A 26,119-nucleotide genomic window follows, 5' to 3' on the forward strand; every position below is an offset into this window, starting at 1 on the left:
AACTCCCATTGCCCCCAAAGGCTCCACATTGAAATTTCATTCTACAGTGTCGTTCAGATCACAAACCCCGCCCACAGGAAGCTCTGATTGGATGATGCGCCTACTTGAATATTCAATCAGACACCTTGCTCGGGGCTGTGATTGGGCAGAGCCGGTGCAGTTATGTAAATGAGCACCTGGTGGCGCCTGCTGCTACCCCGGCTCCTGAGCACCGAGAGAAGTTGGAGCTGCGTAGCCGCCCCGGGGCTGAGATAGAGACGGCCGAATCTGAGCATTTCCAGGACGGTGTGACACTGTTTTCACAGCTCTTCAAGTGTCGACAAGTTTTTCAACTATTCAACCTCAGCACGTCAAGTACAAGACGGGCTGCGGGTCTGGTATCATCCGGCGCGTTCAGCTTATTCAGATAAATCAGTGTCATCTTTATTTTTTATAGAAATCGAACCACTGAGCGCAAGAACTGACTCCAGAACACGGTTTTGGATTATTTACTGGACGTGTTCAGGACAAGTTTCATACATTTGATACAGACTTCATCTAAAAAGTTTGAAACCACTGTCACAGCGCACTTCTCTCCGCGTATTTTAGGTAAGTATCCTACTTCTTTAAAAACCCTTCGCGCGTTTCCAAGACTCCATAATAAGCGACTGCAATAATATTGCAACGGATATGTCCAGCTGTCTGTCTGCCTGTCTGCCTGTCTGTCTGCCTCTCGTCTGTGGCTTGGCGTCTATGTGTCTCGCTGCGTGACGATCCCGGCTCTGGACGCCGGCCACGGGCTGCTGGGAAGCGCATGTGAGGTGAGACGTTGCGCCCCGGGTCTCCTTGCGCACGTCCGTGTGGATCCCGGCTCTCATCGACCATGCTGCGGAAATAATCCGATTTATTTAGTCTGAAACCGATTTATATGTGTACTTATTTTAAATGTGGACACTTGGCAGCAGAGAATCGTGATTTGTACCAGCCATCATCTCCAATCGTTCTTCGCCTGTGACACCCCCTAACTATGATGTGCGTTTTATTATCCACGGACACTTTACTCCCGACTATAAAAGTAACTCTTCATTAGCCTTGCATCACAAAAACACACTCAAGCATTACAAGTTTAACAAGACATATTCCTTTTGGAGCTGCAGCAGCTCCAAAGCACGGGTCAGTAAATTATATTGGCCAGGAAGACCCCATTACATCCAGGTGTTGGTCATCACCCCCCCCACCATTAACCTTGTGACCTTGCAGCACCACAGGTGACCTCCTGTAAGAGCATCCGCTCTGGTTTCATTCACCCGTGGCCCTGGAGGTGGTGCTTCTCTTTCTATAGCATATAAATTCAGAACCTGAGTTCGTTGCTGGGTGGCCCGGCTGTGTTGATACAGAAAACATTTGCAGGCTCTGGGGTGGAGCTGCCAGGAGCGCTTTCAGAATGTTCACAATTCCATAGGAAGGGCTACAGTTGTGAGGATGGATTCTCCGCTCTGTGAGAGCAGAAGAAGTTCAGCTTAGAGACATTTCAAACAGTCTGTGAGGCAGGAGTAGGACAGGAGGAGAGAGTTGAAATGTGGGTGTGATGACGAGTTTCTGTGGTCAGCTTCTTTGTGCTTCCGTGTGTTGACAATCGGCTTCAGCGGTTGGAGAAGCCAACGTCTGTCCCACCACAGGAAAATGGTACATATGGGCGGACAGAACAGGTAGTCCAGACAAGCTGCAGGATTGTTATACTGTTGGGATGAGGAAGTTAGTGTGTCGTTGGGGAGGGGGTGAGTTTGCCAATAGATAAAGAGGCAATAAAAGGCAATTTTCTCTCTTCCTGGTCTGTCCCTCTTTGTAGCAAAGGCAGGGATATAAAGTGAGGTGGAGCCCTGGGTGTAGGTGCACAGGCTCTCTCCACAAGCACAGGACTGCTGGATCCCAGTCTAATGGGCATCTGGCAGCTAATTCCCCCACAACATCCCACGAGAGCCATTGGCCCCGCATAGCTGCATTTTATCAGCACTGTAGTCCAGCAGAGGAGACACATAATATACTAAATAGTTGGATATATCTGTTACATGAGTATAATTGTTCTTGCTGAGGGAACATAGGAACAGCTATTTGTGGTGATTGATGTGTTTTTGTCACGGTACAATAAGGAGACAATTATATTAATTGCTCAAAACTTGAAACACAAGCAACTCAACTTATTTTATGGCATTTTATTCTGTCATTTGTTATTTAGGATATCTAAGAGGTGAAAATAGTCTTCAAAGACTGTATTGTTAATCTTCAAAAGCCATATTTTATGTACAAGGCAGGAAAAATGAATTGAATCTTGTAGTTTGTGCAATGACTGTGTTTGTGTTAATGAAAACACGCAGATGTTTGTCTGTGTGAAAGCTTACACAAGCTTACACTTAGGTCTGGCCTTTCTGGTCTGGCTGATCATTAACCTCAGTCTATTGTCCTCTATCTGGGTCATTCTGTTGGTGGCAGCCAGGCTTTGTGACTTTGTGTTTCTGGTTATTGGGTATTCTGAAAAGACTTTTAGCAGGTGGATACACATTGAAAACACAAAGGCAGATCCGGCACAATCATTTAATTTCATGTCTTGCATAGTTACCTGATCTTCACAGCATTGGAGCGCAAACGGTTGTTAACCACATGAAAGAGCACAATGATGACTGGTGTTCTGAGTCCACAGGAGCTGCCTCTCAGGCGACATTTCTCTTTGGCGATCATGTATAAGGAAACAACTCCATTTCTGTTTTTTGCTAGTAATTGGATCCCAACTGACTGAGCAAGAACCTTGAGGCGAGTGAAAGAATTCATTTACGCTTACTTGTCTCCTTTCTGTCCCCCCTCCAATTGAAATGAAATGAAGCTCAGACCCTACTGTCCACCATGTTTTCTTAAACCAATCTTCCTTCAAGTCTAGACAGCCGGACACTTAAATTGCATTTGTCAGACGTGTGGTCACTTGAAAAACCAGCTTCACCGATGTCGAAGAAACAAAATCATCAAGTAATGGGCTGTGACGCTTCAAAGCTCCATCTGGGGGGGGATTTGGGGTTAGGAGAGGGTTGGGATTTAGTTGTCAGTGCGGTGAATCTCCATCTCTAAAGTCCTACCATCTTTCAGATTTGCCCTCCCTTCCACTACAGTGGGCCTTCATCTCTTCATCTAGCCTACTTTGATCCCCTAATTGATCATTCCGTGGTTGTGTCTCTCTCGGCATCTAACATGGAACACACACATACTTCTTCATCTTATATCTCACCCGTGCCTTTGAAGCAACACTAGATGTTTCATTTATACACCTCCTCCCTCCACTCATCCATCTCATCCCCAGCCTTCTCTCTCCTATCTTCCCTCATTTATCTGTTTGCTCTTCATGCCAAGGGTGTCCTGGATAGATAACAATGTTTGCTGCTTGGATGCGAGCAAACTGGGGCCATATTTTAGCTGTTTTCTGTCTTCAAAGAATTTGTCACAATATCTTATCAAGGTATGTCAGGCTTTGACTTCAGTGAAACTCGACATCATGCAGAATATTTCTGCATATGACCTAAAATCAACTCAATTTTGGAGTTGCTAATGTCCAAAATAGAATTTAATAGGTTATCAGCAAATGGGAAATGTTAATTCAGCTAGCGTATAATTTCTGAGCTGTAATATATGTTTGTAAAGAATTCTGCACATATTTAGCATCCTGCTCTTGTAATATTGTCAGATTTTGTTGAATAATTTATCAAAAAAAATATTAATAGAACCAGAAATAGTCTTTTTTTTGCATTCAAAGCATTCTTCTTCTTTATTAAAAACCTATATCATTGCCCATAATTCAACGGAACTGTGAATAATTAATTCAGAGTCAGGTGTTGTGCTAGCAGCATTTAACGTAGCTTTGAGCAGCGATTAGTGATAATTGATGTGCAGCAGAGGTTTGGGAACCTCACTAAGTTCTGTCTCACACCACTTTCTCAGATATTTTTGGCTTAAAACTTGTATCTACAACCAAATTTTCCTCAAACAGACTCCAACCTGAGGCAATCTGTAAGACTTCATCTACCTCCATTGGGAGACACATGGTTTTAAATAACTTCCTGTGTAATAACACCCCAACCCTTATGAAGGAAAAGGATTGTATAAGATGAGAGCTATTTTAACTTAAAGCAAGCATCTGGTGTTAAAATAAGGATCTAATTAACAAAGGATTCCACCGAATCCAGCGTGTTCACACCGACCTTTGCTTCACATCGAGCTCGACTGGCAGATGAAGTTGTCACGACAGATAAAAGTAGAGGGACCTTATGAAAAATGGAAACGTTCCAACTTTAATTAGAAGTCGATGCAAGCACTGCTGCTTTCTTTCTGTCGGCTTTTTTTTTTTTTTCCTAAGAAAAAATTGATTGTAGTTTCTCATCCCTAATCAAATCCTCACACTACAGTGTTGTTATTGTCTGAGCACGTATTGCTCCTCTCGTGAATCACTACTAATGGCTCCTGGCAAAAGAAGTGCTTTTGAAACCCTGTTTGAACAGAGAAGAAAATTATGCTTTGCATCAAACATGGCTGTCTTTTTAAAATGTCCTGTCGTCGTGTGATGAATGTGTATGGTAACGACGTCCCCACGAACGGGGCCAACTTTTTGAGTGTTTCCCTCCCAGGGTTTAGGGATACGTTAGCATCAGGAAGCTGTTGTGTGATGTGTAATTTAGCTCTTTTTAGGAGGCTTTTTTTTCTGAAAGAGGTGGGCTGGAAGTGTGATGGAGGTGATTGCCTTAGGCTTTTAACAGAGATCAGTTGCTTCTGTGTGTTGCTGTTTGGAGCTTTAATGAAGCCACCACCAAATTTTTGTGTCCTAATTAGGTTTTGCTGAGCGTATTTCTTTTTCTTTTTTTTTTTTTTGCGTGCGCTGCCAAATCGGAACATTAAACAGCTCAAAAGACATCTGACAATCTTTTCCTTCACTGCTCAGCTGTTGTTCATTAGAAATGAGATGGAGATATCTGAGAGAGGGTTGGGTTTGGCTGGGCTGTTATTCCCTGACTCAAAATGCTTAGTCTCACTCAATTCACTCCCGTTGAACCCGATCTCCGTGATGTTTCATTCTGTTCTGTTTTCCTCCAGGCCATCCCAGCTTCATTCCCACCCTTCTGTCATCCCTCTGTCCTGCTTTTCCATTCCTTATATTTGTTTCAATAGCAGCTCAGACGATAAAGCCTTTGCCCCACTCTTTCTCCATCTTTTCTGGGCCTTTTCATTTGATTATTAGAGGGCATTTTTCCTCAATCATAACATTCCTGAGTCTGTCTTTGTGTATTTTCTCTCCAACCATTGTGAGACTAGCACTGTGCTGTCACATGCCTCTCCTTTCTCCTTTCACCCTGTCATCCCTCTGCTTCTCACTGGTGCTCTGACAGGTGGCAGTGAGACTGTGCAAATTGAATTCGGGGAATCGGGCTGCTGCTTGCCATCACACCACAGCCATAAAACGGCCCCGGCGTCACACGAGCGCCAAATACGCTCTGCTGCCAGACTGTGATATTGCCGCGCTAATGCTACCACATATATGCTAGATTCTCTATATTATTTTCACGTTTATGCTTCAAATGAGGTCAAACGTAATGGTTTGTGTTTTTGCACCACATGACTAGTTCAGCAGAGGTCTCTCATTAACTTGCTTTCACTGAAACGTGAAATGACTCTCTTTTCATTCCAGGGGTATTGAATGCAGACAGAAAAGTGCTGAGAAGGGCCGAATACATGTACCGACATGCATGAAACTTCAAGCCCTTACAAAAACTGCTTTTCCGTTGATGACGGTTTTTGGTATTCAAATCCTATTTCCCAGAACAACTTGAGATACACTCTCCTCTTTTTTTTCTTCTTTTTTTCTGACTGTGAAGAGAGGACTTTGCTCTTTTATCCCGCTTTTGATCCAGCTAATGAACAACAAACTCACCATAGATCCCATTGATTGAGTGAGGTGGTGAAAATGAGATAAGAGGAATAGCATGACTTCAGTTTGGTGACAAACATTGTTATAACTTAGAGTCTTTGTCAAATTTAAACTCCCAGACACCTTTATTTGTTAACTCCGGCAATGAGGTAATGGCATTGCATCACTGGTTGTGTTGTGTGACTGTTAACTGGATAATTCAGGAATTTTAAATTTATTTGTTTTTGCAATGATGATCAAATATCAAATTTGACCTCTCTTGAAAAGTCAGAGAAAGATCTTGAAGGAAACCATCTCAATGAATTATAATTGCCTTGACTGGTCGTCAATACATGATGTGTTTGATGATGACATAATACTGGAGAACAATGATGGCTCTACTAAACAACTGTCCAGACTTAATATTCTGTTTATCTTCATTCAGTTAGAGAAATGTTGGTTTTATCTCGTCGTTACCTTTTGATTTACGGCTTACTCATTTTCTGATTATTGCTAGAAGTGAAGTAAAATTTTTCCACATTTTCCAAGCTTTTAAATGGCACACAGTTGATATAAAGCCGCTGTCAAAAATGAAATCACCAAGAAAATTACAACCAACGTAACACCAACATTACTTTCAAGGCACTGAAATATATTGGAGCAGATTATACAGATTGTTGATAAACCACTATTTTGTTATAATTTAACATATTTTCCTAGCTTGTTCAGTGTTATCTTTTGTGTTTGTCTGCTAACAGCCAACATTGTGCGTGTCTACTCTTGGGGAGTAAGTAAATCATGTCTACATCTACCAAAAAGCTGACAATACATCCAAAAAGCTGCCTTCCCTCTGGCTATTGTCCCAAATGACTACCATGTTCCTAAGAGTCTCAAGTTTTTAAATTGTTTTTGTTCTTTTGAAGGCATTGCAAAATTGGATACATGTGCCTATTCAGTATTGATTGATGCATTTTAAACAGTAGATGTTTGTGTACTTTCCTTTAATATATACCACCTCCACAAACCCGTAATATGTCTTGTCTACTCCAAAGCGTTAGAAAAAAGGAAAGAAAATCAAGAAAAATGTGTTTCTGGCTATCAGCCTAGCGTAAGGCTTTGTCTCAACATTTGAAAATAGGTTTAGTCTGGTGTTGATGAGGGCATTCTTCATTTTCCAGACCAACCTGTGGTAATCAGTCACCATTTGTCTCTTTCTGCCATGCACTTAAAATGCTGAGCATTGCTCCAAATGGGCTGAAGGGCCAAGTAGATCTGCTTTCAAGTATGAGCAGGAAAGACTGGTGGTGGTTTAACATTTTATTTATGATTAATAGGATTTCAGATTTGTGTTGCTGCACGCTTATGAGCTCTTTTTTTTTCTTTTAAGTTTTTTTTTTTTGCAGCACCTTTTAGACTGGGCCAATAGGTGCCTGTGCTTGCCTACCACCAGAGGTAACTTGTGAATGGGATCTTCTGTGTGCTGAGCTGTTTTACATCTCTGCTTTATGACACTGCCCTGCTTAAACCGCACTGCCAGGAAGGTGTTTTTTTTTAAGGTCTTAATGAGTCATGCAAAGTTCAGTACAACTTAACTATTCTGGGAAACCTGTTTTTGTCCTTTTCAATCCCCTTACCATGCTCTCCAAATTCCACAATGATTCACCTCCTTCGGTCATGCAATTTCTCCTTTCCCTTCCTGCAGATTAATTTGTTCATCTGACTCGGCATTGCCGTGTTTAACTGACTCATCCGTTCTTCCCTGTTGCTTCCCCTACCTCTGCTAAGACTCAGTGAAATCAGATTCCATGGTTGTGACTGGCGCTTCCTTATATAGATGAATATTATGACACATAACTCTAGAATTTGATGACCAACGTATGACCACTAACATCAGACGTTACCCGCAGCTCCCTGATATATTGTGGCTCATCTGTGGATGGGCGGGATGTTGATTATGAGAAATGCACTGCCTGTAATTTCACATTTAATATTGAACTGAACTGCAGGATTTTTTTTTCCAAGAGGAAAAAGAAGAACGCAGACGGTTTTGTGCAACTAAACAGCTCATCTTTATCCTACTCAGCTTAAACAATGAACCCGTCGCCCTTCAGAGAGAAGCACTTTACTCACAACATCCCCGAATGCACACACTCAAGTCTTGTTTTTCGGGAAAGCGTAAAATGACCTTGTTTGACTGGCACGGTCACCCTTCAGTGTGTTGTGAAGTTTGAAGATTAATTCCAGCTTCCTCCTCTCCGGGACGGGGAGGTTAGTGGTGCGTGCGACCTCACCAGCTTCCCCACACACTGACGGAAATCCAAAAACAAAGAGCTTCCGACTGTCTATCTCCCAGTGGCCATTAGTCATGTCTAAATGAGTATTACTCACCGGCTGTGATAAGAGATTTCACACATTTAGGTCCGTGTACAGACAAGACAGACGTTGCAGCAGAGAAGCAAGCCTTAGAGGTTTTAGCAAATTAACCACGAATCACATCCATCACATCGCTGCTTCCCAAATGGGACAAATACAGTACATATCCTTGATGCCACTGCCTGTTTGAACTGACTGTAACCATCACAGTGAACATGAGGGTTAATCAGTGCGATGCGGCAAATTCAGTTTAGCATAGGCCACGTTTTACAGGTATGATGTCGTTGGTGCATTTTACGAGATGAAATCACAATGTATGTTTTGTCAGGAAAAATATAACAGAATATAGTAATAAACTATTATTTTGTCATTTATTGTAATTTCAAAATCTTGATTACAGAGCGTCCTCGCGCATCAACGCTCGCGACTCCATGTCATCGCGGATTTTTGGTCGGCAGACATGTGATACCGTACGTATTGGCTGACGGCATCCGGAAGTGCGCTCCGTTCCGTCAGTCTCAGACTTTTGTGAGACACAGAAGTGCTTTAAACAGTCAATAAGAGTGTGGGAGAAGGTAATACAGATAGAAGGTGGTTTAATATCAGTATGGGGAGAGCTCATAAATGTTCACCGTAAATAATAAGATAAATAGATTGCGATCTCGATCTCACGGATTCCTTAATTGCGTCTGGTTCCTGAAACGCATGAACCTCAAAGAACGAGGGCTCACTGTACTTCCTGTTCAACAGCTCTCAGATTATGTACTTTAAGGAATGTGCACTAAATTGTGATTCATTACCTTTTTAGGGTTCAACTTCACCATGTTGTCTTTATGTAATAATTTAAACGAATGACTGTCTGGACTGCGGGGAAATCACCAGACAAAACAACCGAAAGGTTTTGTAAAATCCTTTGCACTGATGTAAAGCTTTGGCAACACGACTTGCAGTTAATGGGCTAAAACACGCAAAAACCATCTGCCCTCCAGGTCAAAACTAACTGTTGGACGGGCTTAATACTAACTGGAAAGAATAACGAATGCAAACATTTCATTCCAACACTGGGGAAGCGCTAGAAAAGATGCTAACCAGCGCCAACGCAGTCTTGCCAGTTTTTCACAGAGCAATCTAATTATAGAGACTCTGGCAAACTATCTTTTAATGATGCAACAACCGCTAACAGAAAAGGTTCTGCACGTCTCTCTGCTCTCGACTCTCTTCAGTTACGTGTTGCTGTCGAACGCTTCTGCTCGTACGTTTTCATTAGTCTGCTTTTAGATTAGGCACGAAAAAACGTGAGAATGAAGATTGGGCTCCACGCTGAGCTGCCTTCTCCAGAGCGCAGCGGGCCCCGCTCTCATCCCTGTGAACGCTAACCACAGCTGTTCAACATCACTTGACATTTCCAACAGCAATGCTCTTGGATGGTTGCAGCAACTTTTGTTCCTTCTTTTCAGTTTGTTGTCTCGTCTTCAACGCCCTCGTCTCTCTCTGTGTTACTCCTCCACAGACGAACCCTTCATGTAACAGTGTTGAAAATGATGTTTGTTGACACCCACTGGGGCCCAGTCATCAGTTTCTCAGTTCTGTTTTTTTGCACACACAGCTTAGTCCATTTTTCAGTATTTTGTCATCTGGCTCGATTGCACGCATATTCGGGCAACGTGGGTGTTTTTTTCTGTAAAGGAAAGAAGCTGTCAGCTTGTCTTTCTCTCATTTTTTTCCCTCCCCACTCGGAACACATGCATCGAGTATCGATTGCGTTTTGTCTTCCACTCTGGACAGCTGCACCGACTGGCTACGCCTGAGATCTTCTCCATGCCCACATCCACGCCCCACGGACCCATGCAGACACACAGCAGAAGGCCATAAGTCACCCCCTCCAGACCACCTCTCTTCTCCTGACTACACACACACACACACACACACACACACACAAGCAGCCATGTCATCACCACACTTGTTCCATCATCTCTTCTCTTTTGTGCCTCAACTTACTCAACTATCCACACTGTTTCCATACATTCTCTATCCATGCACCCCCCCTTCAATTTTTTGTCACTACAGCTGTGTGTCAGCTGTCGGCCTGTCCCAGTCTAGCCAGAGCTGAAGCCGAAACACAGCGGGTCTACAGGAAAGACAGCCTGGCCTCTCTGTCCCAGCTGTTACTCCCACTTATCATGAAATTTACTCCAACTTATTTGAATTGAGTCAATAGTAAAAGTTTTCACAAGGCATGGTAAAAGTAAAATAAAATTGTTATTACATTTGTTCAGTACAATATTGTTGGTGTCAGACAAAAACCATAAGACAGAAAGCATGGAGTATCGTGCCATTTTAAAAATAGTGTTGGTGTACTGTTAAAATTAATTTTAAGTCTATCCCCTTAATGTTGTTCTGATCAAATCTTTCATTTCTGCTCCGGACATATTTCTGTTCTCTACTCGGACACCTGTCTTTGTATCGTTCTTCACTCATTTGCTTTCATTTCTTCATTTTTTTTTACAACTAAATCCATTTATTCATTCCAACCAAGTATCTCCAACCACATGGGCCAAGTATGCTCTGTCCATTTTTATTTTGGAGAATTTAATGGCATTTCAAATACAGAAGGAATAAAATTAAGTCACCGTAAACGGGGTTGGCTAATCATACCACCCTTAATTACCATGCTGTGTGTACTTTTTCAAAAGGCAGAAAACTATTGTTATGTCTCCACATTCTGCTGCCAGAGGGGGAAAAAAGACAAATTAGCATGTGAAAGTGGGCTTTGCTGCCCAGCTTTGTGTCTCTCCTTTGGGGTTTTTTCCATTGCTGAGCTTGGCATGAATGTTGTTGAGAAACAAAGCTGCATGCTTTGGACTAAGAAGATTTGATTGAGGCTCGACTTAACAATGCAGATAAAGCCTAGCGATGGTGGTTGGTGTTTTTTTTTTTTTCAACAAGCACAGACAAGAGTGCAGATCCGAATAGATCTCTTCTTTTTTCCTTTTTTTTTTTTACAGGTATGCCTGTGAGGATCAGTGTGTCGCCAGACAGGTAACCGGGTGTATTGATGCTGTCATGGCCTTGCGATTGTTTCCCGTCACTCTGCTCACCGTCTTGGTGATGCTGGGGTCGTCTTCAGAGGAACATGAGTGGCACTTTAACCCCGGTAAGACATCACACACTCACACACATGCAGCCAAGAGAGGATTTAAATCTGATCAGTTAATTTCCTTTAGTCAACAAAAACTTTCCACGTATGGAAGAGCTCTGCTGGTTCGTTCTTCACATAAACTCACGCTTTTAAAAACCTCATGCCGCATTCTTCTTCTTCTAGTGCAGCATTCTTCCCGTCCTGCTGTTCTGACCCTCCCAGATAAATAAGGTCGGGCTCACAGTATAGGAATAAAGCTGATTTCATCAAATTCACCCTGATAGCCAGGAGAGGATACTGGTACGGAACTGTGATTGGATCTGATGTTTTGCCCAGATTATCTGGTAGCTCTTATCGATCCAGCCTCACACCTTCCAGTCTGAGGCCCACGTTAACCCATTCCTCATCTACACTCTTTTCCCCTGTTGTTGTAGTTTCTTAGCTCCTCCAGTACTTTCAAACACTGCATTCCCCACTCCCCCAGGCACAAGAATCGTATTGAATTCTCGTTGTGTGTGATGGCCCCATTATTTGCAGGTCTTGCGTGTTTGACATTCAAGAGAAGATAATCTGTGGAGATTCTTGTCATAAAACCCGATTCAACAATCAGTTCGGATTTTAGAAAGTCCTGTAACACGAGTCGGGCTTAATGCTCATTCTGCGTCCGCCATCAACAGGCTATCCTGTGTCCGCTCCGCATCTGCCAGCCAGTCGTGTGTAACAGGAGAATGAGATAGGTGCCCCCCCCCACTGCCCTCCACCCCTAGCTCGTCAAGACCGTTAATGCCCAGGCAGCTCATGAAAGTGTCAGTCAAAATATCAAGGAAGGGAGCGGCGAGCATGAGAGGTTAGAGATTGAGAACCGGCCAGGTGAAATCAGAGGAGGCGGTTTGCTGGCTGGAACGGCCCAAACCATGAATGGGACAGAAGAGATGGGCGTTTATTGTTGTGTGTCGTGTGTGTTTGAATTAATTTAGTAGAAAGCGAGGCCCAAACAGAAGCTGAGTCCTCCACAAGTTGTCACGGGTTTGATTCAGCCTCTTTTGCAGCGTGCCTTCACCCATTCTGTCACCTCTTCCGTTGGCCTTTCAAATAATAAAGGCCAAAAAAAAGATTTAAAACATCAGAATTTTTTTTTTTAATATTTAATATTGCATCAGTGTTATTTTATGCCTCTAGTATTCCCAATCCTCCGCTATTCTTCCTATTAGTGTAAATGGCCAAGTCTTAAACCTAGTAAGAAATCCATGAGGAAGTCTTGTCTCTGTGATCATGACAGCATGCTAACATTAGCATTTCCTGCAGTCAATTTAAAGCTTTTACCTCTTTTCTGAAACGTGCATCATGAAAAACCCCTAACGGTTAACCTTCAGTCGTTCGTCCTGTAGTTCATCTCAGATGTTCTAGTTTCCACATTTACTGAAGGGTTTGTTGCTACATTGATGGGAAGGAAATAGACTGTGGCACAAAACACACTCACACACCTGTGTTGTTTATAGCCCGACGGCGTGAGCGGAGAGCCTCGGTGGGTGGGCCGATGTTTTTATTAGAAATTACATCAAGAGAAAGTGAAAACAGAGGACGAGGAGAGGGACGAGACGGAGAGCGGGGAAAATATTGCAGATAGGAGGGTGTTGACTGATGTTATGTGTCAAGGGGGTTGATGTAATGAAACGGTCACCTGTCTGCGTGTGTGTGTGTGTGTGTGTGTGTGTGTGTGTGTGTGTTGGACCCCGTGGGGTTTTTAGTGTTTGCCATCCAGCCCAACATTCCTGTCCGTTTACTCAATGATAGAAACTGAGTTAGACGCCTACCCACCCCCCCAGCCCCCGCCTCTTTCTGTCACCCCCAGCCCTCCTCTCTATATCACTGTCAGTACCCCCACCCACTTTATCACCATCCCAACCTGTGAGCCTCTCCACCCCGCCCATTTTGTCAGCATGAATGACTTCAGTGCAGATAGCTGGGGCATTTGGTAATTCCTGCCCGGGGCCATCCTGTCTGGTTGACTTGATAATGCCGCCATCGGGGTGACAGTGCAGATATCTGAGACCCGTTTGTCTTCGTTCATTTTTCCTTTATTTATTTCTCCCCTTTTCGTCTCCTCCTGCAAATCCCTGAATAGTGGTAAATAGAACAGGGTCTGTGCTGGATGTCTGGAGCCTTGAGGAGATGGAAAAAATAAATACAAAAGAGGGTTGAAGGTGGGGGGTTGTGGGGTCGCTCAATGCTCTAAAGATGCAGTTGAGTTTTAATGACTGGCACTGATGGAGTTGCTCTTGACAGGACGAAGAAATAAACGATGTGAAACACGGTCGTTCCCTCTGAAAGACATGAACTCTACCCTGAAATTCCGTAAGAAATCAAATTAGGATGGAGTCGCTGAAGACACCCCCCCACACACACACACACACACACCACCCCCACCTCCCATGCATGAAGCATGAAGTCCTGATGATTTTCCAGGGATGACATAACAACATTATTCTCCGTGACCAACGATGTCTCCACATTCTAATGGAAATATTACTTTTTCCCTCGGGAAAAATTCTTCATACAAATGAGAATGTTTCACATTTTTCTCTACATTTCTATCCTCATCTCCATCTTTCTTTTTTCTTTTTTCTAAAGCTCAGTGTCGTTACGCCCTGGGGATGGAGGATGGCACCATCCCAGACGCTGACATCACTGCCTCCAGTGCCTGGTCAGATTCCACAGAGGCCAAACATGGAAGGTAGGCAATGTGTAAAGGTGTCCGTGCACTGGGTAGAAAAGGAGCAACCCAGAAGAGGACCTTTTCTGTATTGTTTGTGTGACCGATGAGTAACTTCATGATTTCTGGTGCAGGAACACAAGCATGACCTTGAAATTATGGAGGGAGGAGGGAGCAGCGTCATCAGTACATCCACCTGTCCCTCTACATTTCTTTGTCCACTGCGTCTTAAACTAAACATCCCAGCCTCATAAAACTCTACAGGGTTGTTGCATCGTAATATTTTGTTTCATTTTAGAATATTAAGTTTCTCTCCGTTGCATATATCAAAAACAATCAGTGCTCGAGGCTCAACAACAGAATGGAGGATTTGTTTTATACTACTGAAGTTATTGAATTTTTTTGTGAGGGCTCAGGGGGATATTTCATCCTCGGATGTCTCTTGATTTGGCCCTTTGGCCCCAAAGGAACCGGTTTTTCAGAAGTCAGTTCGATATAGAAAATGAGAGTGGGTGTCTCTGTAAGGACCACTTGTTAACTGCATTACCGCCTTGTCTGTGTGGGTAGAGGTCAGAGTCACGAGAGAGAGCCAAGTGCAGCGTGGTATAGTGTGTGTGTGTGTGTGTGTGTGTGTGTGTGTGTGTGTGTGTGTGTGTGTGTGTGTGTGTGTGTGTGTGTGTGTGTGTGTGTGTGTGTGTGTGTGTGTGTGTGCACTTTGGTATGTTGGTCTGTTGGGATTTGTCTCTTCGCTGAGCGTCTAACCATTTGGAAATAATTATTAGCCAACTCTATTTAAGAGGCATCGGGGAGACAGTGAGAGTGAAAACAGAGAATAGTGGACACTAAAAAAAGAAAAGTGAGAGATAGATCACAATGATGGTGCACTGAATGCTGGAGAATAATTAAACTACATAACCAGTGTGTGAGTGGAAAGAGTTGGGTAAATAATGGTAGAGAGGGACCCAGAGTAGGTAAATATTTCTTTTTCTTGGCTCTAACTTCTCTGGAGCAGTGAATTATCATCATATCGGTCTAAAAAGAGAGAGGGGGGGGGGGCAAATAAGGAAAGAAGGAGGTAAATGAGAGCAAGTGAAGAGGAATGAAATGTTGGCTGGTATTTAACTAGGAAGCACAAGACAAACCCAGGGAGAAATAGGAGACAAATGAGGTTCTTGGCGGAACAGTGTGCTGTAACGTTATCCCGCTGGCTGGTGCAGGCTGGACGCAACTCTCCACAGAAACATTCCTCTTTCCTCTCTCCTCATTCTCTGCCCCCCCACCCCCCACCCCCTTCAGTCACAGGACACTCTGCGGAGCACTAATGTGTTGATATCATCTCGTGGTTTCTGGCTGTATGACGTCACCCGACGAGGAGGAGAACGGGTTTTGATTAAGTACCACCACCGCTGTCAATGTCACCAAGTGGATCCGGTGATTTGTTCTTGCGGTACGAGCAGCGGCTTTTCGTTTTGAGAGGAGGCCCACTGGTGGTCAGAAACACGGCCGCGGGCTGGCATCCGCACCAAAGCGCCACATACGAGTCGATGCCACATCACAAGCCAAACGTTTGTTTGTTCTTTCTGTGGCTGAGATGTGTTGGTGGTGTGGACTTTTCTTCTCAAACTGGGCCGAGGAAGTTCAAACTGAGGGAAAATCCTTCACTGGTGAATGTGTGTGTGATCATGAGAAGGCCTGAGGAGTTGTGAGTGGATGGGTCGTGACGTTCTACATCAGATCTGGTCGCGGGGTTTGAAGGGAAAGAAAGAGAAAACTTTTCACCCATCTCTTTTAATCTCTTATTCTCTCTTCCTGTATTCTGTTTATTTTCCATCTGTCATCAGATGCTCGTTCTGTCTGCATTGCCAGTGGTGTTCCTGTGGCTGTGGCCAAGTCTGTCACTATATATGTGTCTCTTTCAGGCCCATTTTTTCTGTGAATATCTGGCTGCTGTGGAGTCCAGTATTCACTGTGATAGTTCAGAACTGGACTGTTTGTATTGATTTGTCATGCGCACTTTTAACTCCACATCTTGCTGGCACTTGGGGGTTTGATTCACACTTAGGTAGTGTGAATCTTAAGCGTGGGACCCCAATGTGGTGAACTTTTTGACGTATTTCAGGTTGTTATCTAACTAGTAGCTCTCTGTTTCTCTCAGGTTGAGTACTGGTGAGGGGGATGGAGCTTGGTGTCCTGCAGGAGCCGTTTTCCCCAGAGGATCAGAGTACCTCCAGGTCAGATGTTCTGTTTTGGACCCCTCATATTTAAAGTTTCATTTGGATTCAGGCCTTAAAGCAAATTTTTTAAAACTTTTTGATGCTGATATAAAATGTAATATATTTCTAAACAGCTCTCCCATTGTCTTTTTGTTGTTTTTTAAGGATACATGCTACTTAACCCTATTTCTAGTGTTTATGCTAAGCTAAGCTAACAGACCCATGTCTGTGACTACATATTGATATACCTGTCATGACAGACATATAATTTAATTGTATGTTAATCTATGTTTTACATAGGGATATATGTTTTAATCATGCATTGACTATCTCCTATAGGTAGACCTGCATAAACTCCATTTCCTGGCCCTGGTTGGGACTCAGGGTCGTCATGCCGACGGCCACGGCCAGGAATTTGCCCAAAGTTATCGACTCCATTATTCCCGAGATGGAGTGAAATGGATCACTTGGAAAGATCGCTGGGGCCAGGAGGTAAGAGAGTCATTTCATTTTGGGAATTTCACGTGTTCACAAATGATAGACGTGACAATTTCAATTTATTTGAACGATTTTGGGGTGAGAAACAAATTTGGAAATAGTTGATTAACCTGTGGCTGTTTAAAATTAATGTCAACGGATTGTAAACATACTGTATTCCAAATTTGATTGAATTATTATTTTGTAGGCATTGGAGTGGCAGCCAAACCACACTTTTCAGCTCAAGCAGCACCTGAGATTTCAACACTATAAAATGAATGCCTTACCTTCTATGGATAAAAGCACCTTTAATTTTATTTAGTAGTTATCCAGTATGTCATGTGGCGATAAACTCTCTCCTACATTAACATCCTGTGAGTTTAAATCTGAAACTATTTTAGACATCACATAAAAATTGCAAATCCTCCGGTAAAGGCTGCTACTTTCTGTGCCTGGGGCTCTCACTTTAAAATCAGTCCTTTGCAACTTTGTGTGTAAAATAAATAAATAAATAATTCAGCCAGTTCATTTAACTAGAATACACAGGCTGAAGGAGAAGTTCAAGCCTTCAGGCCAGATTCCTTCAGCCATTCCTGGTGATGAGCAGGGAAGACGAGTTATGAACTGTGTTTAGATATTTGTACTTCTCTCTCCCAGGTGGTGTCAGGCAATGAGAACACCTACGATGTGGTACTGAAGGACCTTGGTCCTCCCATTGTGGCCCGAATGGTCCGTTTCTACCCCCTGGCAGACCGGGTGATGAGTGTGTGTCTGCGCGTGGAGCTCTACGGCTGTGTGTGGAACGGTAAAGCAACACAAACAACAAACTGTCTCTGCTTTGATGAATTCTTGGATATTTATTTGATATAATTCTGGTATTTGGTGAAAATGACCAACTCCATTATCATCCTGTAGTCAATCCTGTGTTCAGCGAAGAAGGGCTTGAGTGGTTACAAGTGCATGTTTTCACCATACATCGAAGGCTCTGCATGCGTTTTACATCCTCACTGGGGGGTTTTCTGTATAAAAGAAGGCGCACCGTGATAAATGATGTTGGCATCCATGTTTCCTGAAGCACAACACCGACTTGCTGAGTATTTATTACCAGCTCACCTTTGCCCCTGCCTCATCTGCATCCCTCAGACTGCATCAAGCAGCCTTTAAATCAGACGTGTCGCCGAGGCTAAAAGCTCCCCGTCTGCCATCGTTCCATCGAATGGATTCAGATTTACACCGAATCTTCTAAATGTTTTACACGTGTTCAACCTCTCATCTTACCTCATATCAGATATGATGTCTCTGTCGCACTTCGGAGGTGCGTCATCCTTCTATGTAGACTCACACAAGTAAATGAAACACAGTCGAGTGCATGATCCTTTCTGCAGACATCTATCTATGGGCAAATAGAGCATTCTTCACGCATACCGTAAATCCAATATGAGGCGTTGTTTATTATTGGCATCGGAGCAGTGGGCTGTAGGGCAATGCTGCTGACGTCACCTCTGTCCTCATGGAACAGGCTGATTACCTGAATATTTTAGCAGAGAGGCTTGAGTTTCACCAGCTAATGGCGGCTGGAGCTGAGCAGACATGAGCAGCGGACCTGTGTTTGTTTTCCTACTTAAAACCCATCTGTAGCCGTTTCCCTGTGGCAGTGATTACTGTTGAATGTTGGCTCAGGGAAAGCGTAGCTGCTCACGACGAAAATAAATAGCTGCTCAAATTAAAAAGCAAAGTTACATATACCGCGTGTGCATGTTTTGTTTCAGCAATCACATGACTGTTACTGAATACTTCTACATGCTTCTCTGTCTCTCACCTAGACGGCTTGAAGGCTTATACAGCTCCGGTGGGTCACGTAATGCACCTATCTGGTATGCCTGTCTATCTTAATGACTCCACCTACGATGGAGGCACTGAGCAAGGGTAAGATATTCAACTCACCTGAGCTTTTTATTCTTTTTTTTTAATTTAGGAGTAAACATCTCCTGTAATAATTCTCATAATATACTTTCTTAGATTTGATATTCATGTGTCGTGGATTGTAAATAGTGATGCCGCTTTTGCAAATATTACACAAATGTCACAGAAGTGTTTTGATAAACAATGTGGAGTGAAACATGTTTGTGTAAATGGAATAGGAAAAGCTTACCCACAGAGCTCATCACATCTGTTAGTACTAAAGCGGAGCCTCAGCCAAATCTTTTGTTGAAACATTATTCTGGTGTCCGCCTAATCGAAAGGGAATAACATTATTTTCTTAGTCACTCTGGGATTTGAGGCTTGTTTCCTGACCACAGTGTTTTGGCAGGGAGTGTAGGAGGGGCGAACAAGGAAATGGGGTGGGGGTCCACACGTCCATGGGTTGTGTGTTTAATGGGGCTGAAATATTTCTAGTAGGTGAGCTAACTCTTTTGATGTAATCCAGGTGTAATTTGTGTTGTGTGTGTGTGTGTGTGTGTGTGTGTGTGTGTGTGTGTGTGTGTGTGTGTGTGTGTGTGTGTGTGTGTGTGTGTGTGTGTGCGTGTGTGTGTGTGTTTGGGTGACAGACGTGACAGGCTGGGAATGACAAGACCCATTTGATTTCTCTCTTGCTGCGTTTCTGTCAATGTATGTGAAATAAAGGAAGCCATAATGCATTGTGTAGTTTGTTTGCAAATGTGAATATATGTGCCAGAATGTTTGTATGTGTATCGATGACTGTCGGCCAATTTGGGCCTTTGCGTAAGCAAATATGTCAGTGACTGTAGGAAGTGATGAGCAGACCAGACTCCATTTGTAGCTACGTGCTAACTGATGCAGGGCTGTGTGTGCAGGATGCAGTTTGGTGGTCTGGGTCAGCTTTGTGACGGCGTCCTGGGAGGAGATGACTTCATTCAAACCAAGGAGCTGAGGGTGTGGCCCGGGTACGACTACCTGGGCTGGAGTCGGGAAGCCCTTGGGCAAGGCAGCGTAGATATTGAATTCCACTTTGAGAAACCACGCATCTTCCACAACATGCAGGTAAGCGGTGAAAGTTGTGTGTCCTGGTGCATCTGGATTTGATTTATTCTGGGGGGGATTACATGGGACTTTTTTTGCACCATTGAAAACTGTTTGTGGCTAGTAAAAATATATTTCACTGTTGGTAAAGTCTCCATTTCCTGGCCTGTGTCTTCTTAGAGACTATCTCTCTAAATTATGTCAGGTTAATTACGGTAAAGCACTGCAGCTCCATTTGTTCTCATGCCAGCGATCGGTCGATCTGCAGAATGTCAAGAGCAAGTAGAGTGAATACCGTGTCTACATGCATACTCAGGCTTCATCCATTCAAAGTTCCTCATTTGGTTTCAGCTGAAATCAGTTTCATCTGAAACCCCCAGCCACTTTAATCCCCTGCTACAAAATTTTTGAAGGATTTTGGAACGGTTCCTTCTGTCTGTGTGGGTTTGGTTTTAACATTTCTTTTTTGTGGCATCATCAAATATCATCAATTTATCATCGACTGTAATACATGATTCAAATTTTGTTTGTATCATATCATGTTTCTCAAACACTCTGAGTCAACGTCTGAATGAAGTATCTCTCTGATCATCCATTAATAGATGCACACTTCTCTCCATCATCAGTACAACAATATTATACAATGCAGAAAGCCACTTAGCTTAATAAATGTTTTATGCTAATATTAGCTGCTTCCTTACAGACTAACATTTATCATCACATTTTGTCCTCCTCATTTCCTCATTAATAAATGTTTCTTATTATCAAAGAATGCATCATGTAGCGGGTAGTATTGATTATTATCGTACTGACTATTTCTCCTGATCCTTGACCGTATCTTTGTCAAATTTCCAGTGAAAGAAAAAACTAATTAAAAAAAAAAAATCAGCACAAACTTCAGGCATATTTTTGCATATTAAGCAAATGTCATTAATTTTTATTACTCCTTAATGTCTTATATAATGGTTCCTATCTATAATGTGAAGATTTGCAGGCAAAGCAATAATTCTTTCTTGATTGATTTTGGTAAAATGTCTCATTAACACAAGATAAGCATGAAATTGATATTTCTGCAGAACATTAGCTTCATTGTTTATCTGTGCATTTGATGGATCTCCTTAGAAATTCCAATAGTTCCAACCAATGCAGGGTGTGTGTGTTTGGACTGGAATAGTTCTGCATTCATTTGCCAGACTGTCTGTCCTCCACTCTTTCCTTGCCGCTGAGTTGCATCACTGTCTGTCTGTGTGTCGGTGTTACTTTTGGTGTTTAGGTGGTGAAACAACAGCGGGGGATGATAATGTGAAGCAACCCAGTTTGACTCATAACTATGTTTTCCTATTGGTGGTGGAGTGGAATTTGATTTGTTTAAATGCACTCCGTGTAGAGCGTTAACTTCGAGTCACTTTTATGAAGTTGTAAAATAACATTTTAGAAGTCTTGATTTTGCTTGGATCCAAATTTTCTGATTGCTCTCCCTCGACTTCTTTTCTCCCCTTTAGTGTTCAAGTGTTTCCCAGTTACCTTTTAAAGTCTTTCCCAGTGGTATTTCACGTGTTTTCCTTGACTTATAATGTTTTTCCTGTCTATTCCCTTGTGGCTTCTCCTCCCCAACCTCAGCTTGAATACACCGTTAAGCTCGCCTGGCAGAGCGGATATGTCACACACACGTCACATAAATAACACGAGGAAACCTGAACATAATGCTGGCCCGACTTGGCTCTGTAGTTCCTTAACCTGCACCTAATCACTCTCTCATGCTCCCAAAGGGAAAACTGCTCTTTGACCTCTCATCAAGCATTAAAGGCTCTTCCTACAGGACCTTTAACAAACCGGCGATGCCCTCTGATTTTTCTTTACGAAGTTTCGTTCCTTTGGGAATATGTGTAAAACTTTTCTTTGTCAGCTCGTGTTAAAGACACAACTGCACAAAAAAATCTTGAGAGAATTCCTGATAGAGGTTAGTGAAAGAAAGAAAACATAAAGAACGGAACACTAGACTCTCAAATGAAGTTTTGTGCAGGTGGTCAGTGGAGCTGTTTTCCTAAAGGAGTAGCGAATTACCTTGGTTTGTTTGACGTAATCGACCCCCACCCCTGCCATCAACATGGACTACAAACCCCAACCCCCATTTGAATCAATTACACATCACCTCTGCATCTGGTGCAGCTGTTCTGCCTGTGTCTCGTGTGTGTGTGCATTAACATGTGGAGTAGGTTAGAGCGGCTGACCTTGCAATAAGTGTCAGGATAATCGCTAACCTATCACAGCAACTCACCAGCCTTTTCTCTCTTGGAGGAACAAAATTTCCCACCATCTTCTTCCTCAGTCAGAACTACATTTTTGGACTCTATCTGTCTGATTTAAACACCTCCATCCTCCTCCACACCCCTCCCTCTTTATCTCGAGCTCCTTCCGACCTCAACGACCCCTCATATATTTGACAGTCTTTTATGGATCCTCCCTGCTTGTGGAAACAACCAAGTCACTATATCCTCTTCATTCCTGTCATTCACATTCTTTTCTTCCATCCTTTCATTTCCTTTACTTGTTCTGATTTGGTCCATTTGTAGTCCTGCTCCACTTGAAGTTGTGCCAAAGTAATTATACTTGAACAAGATGAGAATGTGTCATTAATTTTGTGTCTTAATTGAATCTGTTCCTGCTTCTCTATGAATAATAAATGAATACAAGTTTAATTTTCCCTGAATTTTTCGTGTGTTTGAACAAGTGTCGCGCTAATTCAAATATGTGGATGATGAAGGGATTGTCTAACATCTTGCATCATTATGTATATCCTTACCTCCTTTCTTTTTCCTCTAGGTGCACAGTAACAACCGTCACACTCAGGGTGTGCGAGTCTTCAGTAAAGTTGAGTGTCTTTTTAAGCCTGGCATCCTCCGGCAGTGGTCCAGTCCCCTCTCGCTGCCCGTACCCCTGGAGGATCTGAAAGACCCTTCTTCACGACCCATTTCACTCCCTCTTGGTGGCCGGGCGGCTCAAATCCTCCGCTGCAAGTTCTACTTCGCCGACCGCTGGCTACTCATCAGCGAGATATCTTTCCTCTCTGGTGGGAAACATAATCATTTCTGTCTATATGTGATAAATGTGTTCTTTTGCAGTACAGTAATAATCAAATGACGTGAGACTTCCTGAAGTTTTTATTGATTCTAGATGCTTTTAATTGAGTTAAGGTTCCAGTGTTTATTTATAGTCAAGGACATTATTCAGAAAAATTACACTGTGCCTAAATTAATTGAACAATTAAACAAACAATTTTAGAAACAAGTGAATCATAATGTGTTCTATCATTTAGAACCACAATATTATGGTCACTTAATTATTTTTAAGAAGGTCAAAATCAACAGAACAAATGCCTGTATCCGCTCCATCTGTTGTCATACCTTCTCTATCTTTCAGTCTGGACTGAAATGGGCCCATGCTGCAGATGGAGAAGTGGGTTTCAATATCTCCCCATAAGGGTTAATCTGATTGGAAGTTAGATACAGGAGTCCTCTTCTGCTCGCCAAATGGGATTTCTGTGACGAATCAAACTGTCCTCTCTCCTCCAAAACAATGTCAGCTGTAGTGGGATGAGTGTCAGCCGAGTGCTCAGTAATCAAACTGGACTCTGGTAGAAAATATTACATGATTCAAAAGTGGGCTGTTGTGTCTGGTTGCTGGAGAAGAGCCAGACTGTTGAACCTGTTGTCTGGTCTGCTTCAGGGTCCTGTAGGTTCTACAACACATGTGTCAAACTCAAGGCGCAGGGGCCACATTTCAAAGAGTCTAAAAATAAATAGCTCAAAAGTGTGCTCTGACCAAAAACTACACTTCCCACAATACGGTCATTAAGCCTATTTTAACTTTCACAGACATGTTTTGAACAAAGTTCATTTCCTAACTCGTGTTTGATGTTATTTTTCTTTATTCACTAGTTTGATCCTTGATTGATGGAGTTTGGTGGGTTTAATAACCTGACAAATTAAAACGATTTATGTTATAACAGAGAAACAAACATATTTTTTCTATGTAACTGTAATGTTTTAACTTGAATAAGTAATAAATTCAGAGTTATTTAATATATGTTGCCCTTGATGAAAATGATTTTGACACCCCTGGTCTACACCATCAAAACTACTCACAACTTTATTTCGTGGCACTGCCTTAACTTTAGTTTGGACTTCTGGGACCAGAACATATTAGGTCTTAAGCAACAATGACATCAGCTGGATTATCTACATTTGTGACAAACTGTCAGCCATCTATTCGTCCTTTTATTTCTTTAAGTGTCAGTGGTTGCTACAGCACACGGTGGTCAGCTGGCAAATCAACACTGTGGTCACAAATAGTCCACACACATTCCATGATGTTTGACATCAGTCAGTAAGGAGTGGCTCAGCTCCCTGTCAAAAACAACATGACATCATTTTGTAAGACGAACACTCTGTTGAAACGCAACCAGTTGTGACCACATCGACTGTTGCTACGCAGCCACCAACAAGAAGATGGTTTGCTGTACTGCACGAAAACAATAATTTTCATAAAATCATCTCCTCCTCTCTTTCTCTTTTTCTCTTCATGCAGAGCCGTTTGAAGAGGATGTCATAGACACTGATTCATTTCCTCCTCATCCTCCCAAGGTTCCCACCACCAGCTCCTCTCCTCCTCCGGTCGTCCAAACGTCCTTCTCTCCCACATCCAATCACACCTCCTCCAACAGCACCGCTGTCCCCGGTATGTCCTTCTGTTGCCCCTCTTTTTTTTATTCTCCTGCACTTCCCTCCACTTCTTCTTGTATTTACTAAATTTTCTTTCCGCAATTCATTCTGTCTGTTTCCCCTTTTTCCGCCCGTCATGCTCCTTTCCTTACTGCTCGCTCTTGTTTCTCTGCTCCCTGTCTCTCTCCAGACATCTTGACTCTCCTTCCACTCTTTCTCTCTAGTTGTGATGAGTGTGAGCATGTCAGCAGTGTGTCTAAGCCCTGTGTCTCAAGCAGAGCCCGAGGCGAGTAGCACCAGGAGGTCCATGTCTGACGAGCCTCTGTCTTTATCACAAGAGCCAAAATCTTTAGGCCTGGAGCCAACATTTGCTGAAGCAAAATTCAATGCCGGATGCAGATTTCATTATACTCGAAGGGCATGATAAATCTTGAAAGCTAAAGGTCAAATGTGAAGTTTTATTTTTTTTAAACCCACATACCGATAGATGGGAATCTAAGGAATTCTGCTTTTCATGATTTCCTGTCTGTTCATCGCCCTCCTCTGAGTCTTCTTCCTCTCTTCTCACACATTCCTCATTTATCCATTCCTCGCTTCTCCAGAACCCCCCATCACCACCTCCTCCTTCATGATGGACACCACTGGTAACTGGACGCTGTCAGGTGAGAGAGTGTAAAAAAGAAACAACCCAAAGACAAATAGAGATGAACAGAGGGACGGGAGCCAGCTCCATCCATGCTGGCCCTCCTCCAGCATTTTAAAACTGCCCCACTGCCCAGCAGAGAGTATGAAGCAATAATGAAGGAGGGATTGAAGTGGCAGGCTTTGGCACTGGACTCTGTCCCCCGGGTTTAAAGATATACAGCTGCAGGGAGAACAGACAGGGCTGTGGTACATTATATTTATGTACAATAACAAGTTGGCTTCCTGCGGGCTGACGCGCTGCATGTTGTTTCCAGGGAACGAGCTCTGTTGTTCACAGTTAAACAATAGCAGGTCTTTAAAGAAGCTGTAAACGGTTTTCTGTGGCATGTGTGCCGCCTCGTCCTCGGCTTTGGTTGAACAGCTTTATTTGGCTTTATTTATTACCCACGTGGTGATGAACTGACGGAGGGAGAAAGACGGGTTGTTTGCTGTTGGGATAGTGTGTATGTGTTTGGCTTGTGTGTGTAAAAAGCATCATATATAGTATTTGTGTTTGTTTTTCAGTCTTTGTCGATGTTCTTCATGTTCCACACCATCACTTATTCCTTTAACGTAATTGTCACTTTGTTTCTGTGCTAGAAACGGCACTGAGGAAATTAGTTTAGTTTGATCCCTCAATCAAACAACACGTTATATTTGAACTTCAAGTAAGGACGCAGGATGATTCATATTAATAGTTTAAAGCCTTTGAGAAGCTGAACAGTGTTTACAATCTGTTCTCAGAGCAGCTGGCTCTTAGTAGTCGGGTGGTATTGAGTGGACATACTGCATACTCAGACAGTACCCATCAGCTGCTAACCCTGATCAAACTAAATTAATATTTAGTACCCAAACAAGTGTGTGACTGTTTTGTCCTGTCAGGCCGGTGTGTGGTCACAC

At 42.9% G+C, this 26,119-nt stretch overlaps 1 protein-coding gene across 4 annotated transcripts in view; it reads left to right on the plus strand.

Annotated features, from left to right (window-relative positions):
- Positions 1-221: 221 nt before the first annotated feature.
- The window catches only part of ddr1 (discoidin domain receptor tyrosine kinase 1), a 36,399-nt gene continuing 10,501 nt past the window's right edge, over positions 222-26,119 (plus strand). For 3 of the 4 annotated variants that reach the window (XM_068323125.1, XM_068323126.1, XM_068323128.1), the window contains exons 1-11: positions 222-588; positions 11,296-11,444; positions 14,061-14,163; positions 16,298-16,373; positions 16,695-16,847; positions 17,490-17,637; positions 18,656-18,758; positions 19,649-19,835; positions 22,638-22,884; positions 24,402-24,551; positions 25,138-25,197. In XM_068323125.1, coding sequence (XP_068179226.1) covers positions 11,354-11,444; positions 14,061-14,163; positions 16,298-16,373; positions 16,695-16,847; positions 17,490-17,637; positions 18,656-18,758; positions 19,649-19,835; positions 22,638-22,884; positions 24,402-24,551; positions 25,138-25,197 — 1,318 coding nt within the window. In that variant the 5' untranslated portion in view covers positions 222-588; positions 11,296-11,353. The remainder of the gene's footprint in view (positions 589-11,295; positions 11,445-14,060; positions 14,164-16,297; positions 16,374-16,694; positions 16,848-17,489; positions 17,638-18,655; positions 18,759-19,648; positions 19,836-22,637; positions 22,885-24,401; positions 24,552-25,137; positions 25,198-26,119) is intronic. The other variant, XM_068323127.1, reaches the window with a different exon arrangement.

The sequence above is a fragment of the Antennarius striatus genome, chromosome 9 (assembly GCF_040054535.1).
Source record: "Antennarius striatus isolate MH-2024 chromosome 9, ASM4005453v1, whole genome shotgun sequence".
Taxonomy (NCBI): domain Eukaryota; kingdom Metazoa; phylum Chordata; class Actinopteri; order Lophiiformes; family Antennariidae; genus Antennarius; species Antennarius striatus.